Source organism: Puntigrus tetrazona, unplaced genomic scaffold, assembly GCF_018831695.1.
Source record: "Puntigrus tetrazona isolate hp1 unplaced genomic scaffold, ASM1883169v1 S000000008, whole genome shotgun sequence".
NCBI classification, from domain to species: Eukaryota; Metazoa; Chordata; class Actinopteri; order Cypriniformes; family Cyprinidae; genus Puntigrus; species Puntigrus tetrazona.
Genome location: NW_025047688.1, coordinates 1,489,130 through 1,496,561, shown reverse-complemented (window position 1 = coordinate 1,496,561; position 7,432 = coordinate 1,489,130). Strand labels below are relative to the sequence as shown.

The following is a 7,432-nucleotide window of genomic DNA, read 5'->3' as shown; positions in this document are numbered from 1 at the left end:
CCTAAATGAGAATAAAACATTTACATTATTGTGTTTACATAAAGCTACACCGTAAATGTTTGTGATTTTTTTTACAGTGGTAACCTATTAATTGGTTAACTGTAAGCTACTTTACCATATATAGTATAAATACTGAACCACATGCTATAAATGGTTTAACATCACATTTAATGTCATTTTACTGTAGCATGTTGTAAAATAGTTAAGAACAACAAATAATTACCATATACATTTTCAGTGGAAAAAATAAATTACCCCTGTGTGACATTTCGCGTATAATTATAATTTATGATGCTTTATTACATTTATTCCCATTTTTGTTATGGGTAAAGAACATTGGAGTGTTAAGTGTTACATTTCTTGTTATTTAATTAATGTTTAATCCATTTGCACTTGTGTGTGTGTCATGTATGTTACCATGACTTTATTTATGACAGTAAATTTGAATGGCTACCACAGTTATTATATTACAATTATTGCAGAATAGCTCTTGCTCTACCTGCAAAACAATTATATATTGCGTTTTTAGAATAATAATAATAAGACATTATTATTTTAATCTGATACTTGCATACACTGTATGTTCTAAACCGATTAGTTAATGAATTAAGTGTCGAGAAATAACATTTAAATAATGTACAGAAATACTGGTTTAACTAAATGAACCTTTTTGTTGAATGTGTGTGTGTGTGTGTGTGTGCATGAATCAGTTTTTTAAATGGTGACACTAATGGGACGTTGTTACATTTATCTCACTTTAGGGTGTATATTTGCCCTCAAATAAATACACACACAACATAATTAACTGTCTGAAAGGTCAAACCTTTCAAACCGGACTCGGGCTGAACACCTCGAGTTTTATTTTAACCTCTAGAGACATGGAGACATACACATATACCAGCGTCTGCATTACTGTCACACCTCTGCGTCATCGCCTTTCATCATCCCAGCGCTCAGACCTGACTCATGGATCGTGAAAAAAAAATGCGTTTGTAGATCTCGCATCGAAGCCAGACACACACCTGCTGACGCCAGTCTGAAAGCCTACCACTGCTCTTTCTTTTAAACGGACATTAGGAGGTGAGCCGGTGTCAAGGCGTTTATATTGATTGCTCTCTTGTGTCACTGTAGGACCTGGTCGTTTCTGACGCAACTGCAACGATGGCCACAACCCCCCATGGTCAGTCTGACCGGCCTAGACAAACAGAGACGGGGTAGGAGGAGGCAAAGCTAAAAACAGTGTGATGTTTACCAGCTGATAGAGTACGAGCCCACATTCCTCTGGTTAAGATAACAGCAGAGCTCTGGGAAAGCGAAGCCTGGCAGACGGGGGACAGGAAATGCAGTGCATTTAGAAAATAATAATCAATACTTTTCGCATTTTTCTGTGCTGCAGCCCTAACACGCTGAAGTGCCGAGCTGAGGAATTGAATTAGGAGTGTGAGATAAGAAAGACATCCAAAATGTCTTGGACAGAAAATCTGCTTTTTTTCCACATCAACCTACACTCCATATTCCACAATTACGAAGCAATTCAAAGAAAGAAAGAACTGAAATATGAAATTGCATAAGTATTCACACCCCAGTTGTTGTGCCTTCAGCAGAGAGGCAGCCTCATGTATTTGGGAGAAATGATGAGGATTTTCTCAGATCTTCTCAAGCTCTGTCAGCCGTTTGCAGGTCTCTTCAGAGATATTTAATTGGGTTCAGATCCAATCGGGCTCACTCGAGGATTGTCTCAAGGAGCTGTCCCTAAGCCACTCTTTTCTCCCCATTGGCTATACGTTTAGGGCCATTGTCCTTTTGGAAGGCAATCTTGGTCTGAACCAAATCATTCGCTGTCATTGAAGACCAGCTCTACAACGGGAGATGCTTCCACCATTAAATACGACATTTTGAAGTACAAAAAAATAAAATAAACAGTATTTCTCCATACTCCAACAAACTTTGTTCTATTAATAACTTCAAAGTTGTTTTGGATGTAAGTTCTGTCTCAAAATATAAACAATAAAAGATATTCTTTTCCCTGTTTTTTTTTTTTTTATAAACAATAAAGAGAGCCAAACTACAGCTCCTTCTTCCCTGATTATTTATTTCAGTTGGACAGCCAACTCAAGAAGAGTCCTGGTTGTTTCAAAACTTCTTCAATTTAACAATTATGGAGGCCGCTGTTCTCTCGGGAGCCTTCAACGCATCACAACTTATTTTGCAGTCGAGCTTTGAAAGCACCGACAAATACGCTCACAAAGGTTCTCACATGACAGCTGTGGTTAACAAGACAGGAAGTCAGTATTTTCATGCGAGTCAAAATTATGAAATGATAAAAATTCGAAAAGAACTCTCCGCAATAGGAGAACACAGACAAAGTAAAGAGCGCATTTAATGGTGAGAGAAGTCTGCCCAGTGATTTGCAGCAATGGTGAACAATAAGACATTGATTGTGGTTGTCCTTCTGAGCATCTCTGTGGCAGGAAGTCAGACGAAAGGTTGGTGCAAATATCCTTAATTGGTAACACTTTGTGGTACGTACTTTAATTCTTACAAATGCCATTAACTTTTAATTAAATTATTTACACATTGATTAAAAATTGTATTTGTTAATACACTTTTGAATGCAAATGTCTTTAAGCCTCAGCTTACATATTACTAAATGTTTTTTATATTTACAGTTGTTGTTAAAAATTACCTTAGTAATGTTAAACACTCGATTTTACGAACTATTAGCATATTAATCATTAAATCATTGTAACTTCCTGTAAAGCTTACATATCTGGTCCTTATTTGTTGTGTACACTCCTACTATTTTCACATCTTAACAAATCATTGATTAATCCCATTCAAAGTAAAAACTGTTCATCATTTGTAAATGTTTGCTAATCTTTTTATGTTTATGTGCACTGGACTATTAGCTGCCGTAACAGTGATTGTGTAAACAGTGGTCGATTAAATACTTGCTATAGACACAAAACACACTGTTCAAAACACGTTTTATTGCCTCAGCACTTATATCAAACACAATATTCCTTCGAATCACACACAACCTCAATAGCTGCAAAAGCTTTTAATCATTGTTAAAACTGCTGTTAAAACCATTTGCTGATTTTTAAAAAAATGCACGATCATATGAATTGAAAGTTGCGTGGTATTTGTAAGCGTTTTAATTTATATAAAATACTTATGTGATAATCACTGGTAATGTTTAACCAGTTTATTAGAGAACATTAACAAGCACATTATCTCCCGATTCTAGCTTTGTAAATATATAGATTTGTAAAATCTTCTAGCTCTCACAATTGCTTTTTGTGTTTAATGGAAATCTCACTGGAGTGAATGATTGTGTTTCGTTGTGCTGAGCCTCATTAACATTAACCTGTCACTAACACGCTGTGCTGCTAACTGTCCTAGGAAATCAAGACACTGCTTCAAGTCCACATAAAGATACTGCACTTAACCAACTGACAGGTCAGACAACATGCACCTTATTTGCTCAGTCATTTTACATGAATAACTATAAAATAAGAAGAATTATGAAATATTTTTGACCAGTGGTCAGCCAGAAAAAAATACAGTGGTCAGAGTAAATAATTATAATTTTTAAGAATCACATGTTACATGTAAGTTGCTGTATCTGCCATGAAAAGATAACATCCTATACAACATTGTTATCCACATTGCACTTTATTTCTGCAGTTTTCAAAGAGCGGACCTTTATCCTGGGCAGTGATGTGACTTTATGGTGTGGTAACACCACTGATATCAAATGGAGTGAAATGATTTATATCGTCTGGAACATCAGCCTGCAAGACAGGAAATGTTGGCTTGGTTTATCACCCATGCTGGACGACACGTGTGAGGATGGAAAGAGGCTGTACAACGACACCTCAAATGCAGTTTCTTTATTAATTCCCAATATTACAATACAAGATGAAGGCTTTTACTATTGTGATGTATCATATAAAGGAGGAAGCTATGCTGTAAATGTGTCTGTAAGCGGTGAGTACAAACACAATTTATCATTTGAAAATATTTCTATCTACAGCAACAACAACAGGTTTAAATAAAAGGCTAGATATATTTTTCAAACTTCTACTGTAGTCATGAATCAGTGATGAATCCAGTTCATTGTACAAAAAAATTTTAAACCCGCTCTCACTTCTTACTACCTACGCGACTTACTGGGAATTTTAGCATCATTACTAAATTATATATGGAGTAATGATATTGCCATTGTTGAATATGTGTTGGGTTTTGATTTTTCAATGTAAACAGTCACAAAACATTTATTTATATTACATTATTAATTATATTACTACCATTTAAACCTACCATTTGTCATTAAAACACAAGATATAACAGGCAGATACAACTACCATCGTTATTTGTTCAAAAGGATTAATATGCCAAATCTTCTAAACCAAAAGGACTGACTTGTGAGGAACAGAGCACTGTTTACAGCCTCAAAAAAACAAAACAAAGATAAAATTAACGTGGAACTGTTTAAAAGTGGGTAAATATCTCCTGGGAATGAATACTTGGCGACATCCCCTGATCTCGAAATCATAGTCCATGTTGGACAGGGTTTCAAATATGCAGAAGATGCTGGAAAACCAAAGAATGCGCAGAAGCTGGGGGATTTTTCTGAAGAACCGCAGGCAACTGAACTGCTCAGAAATTATATTACATTTTTAATAAATTCAATTATTATTTTGTCTTGTGGAGAATATTGTTTGTTACGGCCTTTGTGGGAATCCAGTTGTCTAATCTGATTGTACACTGAAAAGATTGGGCTAGTTGCTTATTCCATTTGGGCGGGTTTTAAGTTGTCATTGGGCTGGAAATATTTCTCAGACCTGGCAACCCTGACAGAGCAGGATAATTTTCAGCAAATAAAACCTTGCGTTTTACTCTCTTCTCTTCTTGTTTGTAATACCTTTAAACTGCTTATGGTTAGTTTATGCAATACATACCTGTGACTGCGCACATGTTTGCCTGTGTGTGTTTTATTGCTCAAAAGTGGGTAGGTTTAGGGTAGGGATGGGGTTAGGTGCTGCAATAAAAATATAAATTTATATAAAATTTATATATGTAAGGGATAATCAATGGCTAGCCGTGCATTAATGGATTTGAAATGCATGGCTCGTGGCGTCATTTTCTGCCACCAGACCATATTCACAGCTGCAAATGACTAATAGCTGCATAACCAAACCACAGTGTGACTGTCCCTTAAGAAGCACATTTGAAATCCTTTAATGCTTTAATGCACGATGATTATCCCACTTACTCCATGATCATTTAAAACTAGCAACTCTTTTAGCATAATATTTGAGCGGAAGAGTAAAAAAAATGTGCAATTTTCACCAGTTACGTCTGGTTAGCGCCAACATTCTGTCCACTACATATCAGACAGAGATAAAATAGTTTGGTAAAAGTAGAAAGATGCTACTATGTGTGAATTTCCTGTGTCAATGCGTCTCTCAAGCTGTGTTTGGTTACTCCTCTCTCTCTCTCTCTCTCTGTGTGTGTGTGTGTGTATGAGTTGGTGTGCATCGTCGAAAAATGTGCATCAAAAACTGAAGCAAAACGGCTCTGACCAAGTGTCAAAATTTGACCATGTTGTACTGATTAATAAATTCAGTTGTTTGTTTTCAGTTACCCAACTTTCCACCCATCTGGACAGTGAAAACAATCAAAGGATTGCCGTCTGTCGGGCCATATATAAAAAGACAGCACCCAGTCTTCATTGGGAACCTGCTTTGAACCTTTCGTCTAATATCAGCTCTGTTGAGAAGCTCGGCAGGTTTTTTATGGAGAATCGAGTATATCTTCCAGATCACGTCAGCACCGGTGAGATCACCTGTGTGTCCACATACCCCTCAGAGTCCGGCTCGGTGCGGTACAAGAGCACGCTGGATCTCAAACTGAGTGAGTGCACTCTATATGAAAAGTTCAGGGTGTTGAATACAGCATGGCATTGCAGTTTTATCTTTTTAAATCTGGTTTTTGCTTTGCATTCATGGGGTGTGGAGTGCAGACTGGGGTGGGGGTTGAAAAATATGTAATTTAAAGCATTTTAGTATAAGGCTTTCTTAATATAAGGGTTATTAACTGAAAGCTTTAGGTCAGGTGATGCTGGAAAAGGCAGCAGTGCAAAGAAACCACTGCATGGAGGGAGTGCATGACCAGAGAAGGAATGTTCTCCATAAGCCAATGTTGAAAACGATTAATGAAAACTAATTGATTGTTAAAGGGATAATTCACCCAAAAACTCAATCAATTACCCTTGTGTTGTTTAAAACCTGTAAGTCCTTTGTTCATTTTCTTGACACAAATTAAGGTATTTTTGATGAAATCCGAGAGCTCTCTGACTCTCCCATAGACAACAAACACAACTATCAGTTCAACACCCAGAACATCGACAGACTAATCCATGTGACTTCAATGCTATGAGAATACATTTTGTTGCACAAAAAAACAACAACTGAATACTGAAAACTAAATATAAATATGAAAAAAGGAAGCACTGAATAAAGTTATTTTAGTTTCTTAGCAAACAAAAAATATTGTTATATCTTTATAAAATGATTGTTCTACTACTGATGGACTATTTTGTCAGTGTTCTTGGTATCTTTCTGGACCTTGAACGTGGTAGTTGAGTTGAGTTGAGTCTATGGCAGGGTAAGAAAGCTCTCCAATTTGATCAAAAATATCTTCATTTGTGACCTGGAGAAGAATGAAGGTCTAAGAGCTTGGAACGACATGAAGGTGAGTAATCAATGACAGAATATTCATTTTGGGGTGGAGTAACCCTTTACGTCCCATGAGCTCCCCATCTGAATCCTTTTCTCCTTCTCTTTCCCCATAGAAACAACATTTTGTCTCAGAATGAAGGAAGAAACGCCCACAGAGAAATATGGAGGATGAACAAATACAGGCATGACAAGAAAGTGTGTTTACCTGAGAACCGCTGTCATTTTCACATAAAGCATCTGATGAATTACAGCAAACGCAGCAAATAGGGCCTAAAAAAAGTTTCCTTTATGCTATTTAGTTTGAAATAAAGATACAATTTTTTTTATATTTGGCCTCTGAGTTCAAACATATTGCTTGTGCTATCATTCTTTTGTATAAATGCTGCTTAAGTCGATATTTTGTTATTTAAAGGAATAGTTCAGAGTTCATGACTTTCTTCTTTCAGACTGTCAAAGTTTTTTAAACATGTATCCTGGCTCTTCTAAGCTAATGCGGTAGGACAGCGACCATTATTTTGAAGCTTCGTAAATCAGACATATACGCAAGTACCGCAACGTAAAACTAACCTTCGGGGGAATAACACATGTCCTCTGGAAGCAGATCGATGGGTTTTTGTAACAAAAATATTTCCAGTTTTAAAATCACAACATAAATGACTGACTTCTGATTTCAGCTTCTTGTC

At 36.4% G+C, this 7,432-nt stretch overlaps 1 protein-coding gene across 4 annotated transcripts; it reads left to right on the top strand.

Annotated features, from left to right (window-relative positions):
• Positions 1-2,254: 2,254 nt before the first annotated feature.
• Positions 2,255-7,077, top strand: LOC122332243. 4 transcript variants are annotated; one of them, XR_006248466.1, is made up of 5 exons: positions 2,255-2,486; positions 3,406-3,462; positions 3,691-3,993; positions 5,650-6,762; positions 6,863-7,077. XR_006248466.1 is itself a non-coding variant. In XM_043229535.1 (5 exons), the coding sequence occupies exons 1-5, from the start codon at positions 2,417-2,419 to the stop codon at positions 6,919-6,921; spliced, it is 762 nt and encodes a 253-aa protein (XP_043085470.1). In that variant the 5' UTR covers positions 2,255-2,416; the 3' UTR covers positions 6,922-7,077. The 4 variants fall into 4 exon arrangements, 3 of the variants coding, with proteins under 3 accessions (XP_043085470.1, XP_043085469.1, XP_043085468.1); XM_043229535.1 differs by having other exon boundaries at positions 5,650-5,922; XM_043229534.1 differs by having other exon boundaries at positions 5,650-5,928; positions 6,335-7,077.
• The last annotated feature ends 355 nt before the right edge of the window (positions 7,078-7,432 follow it).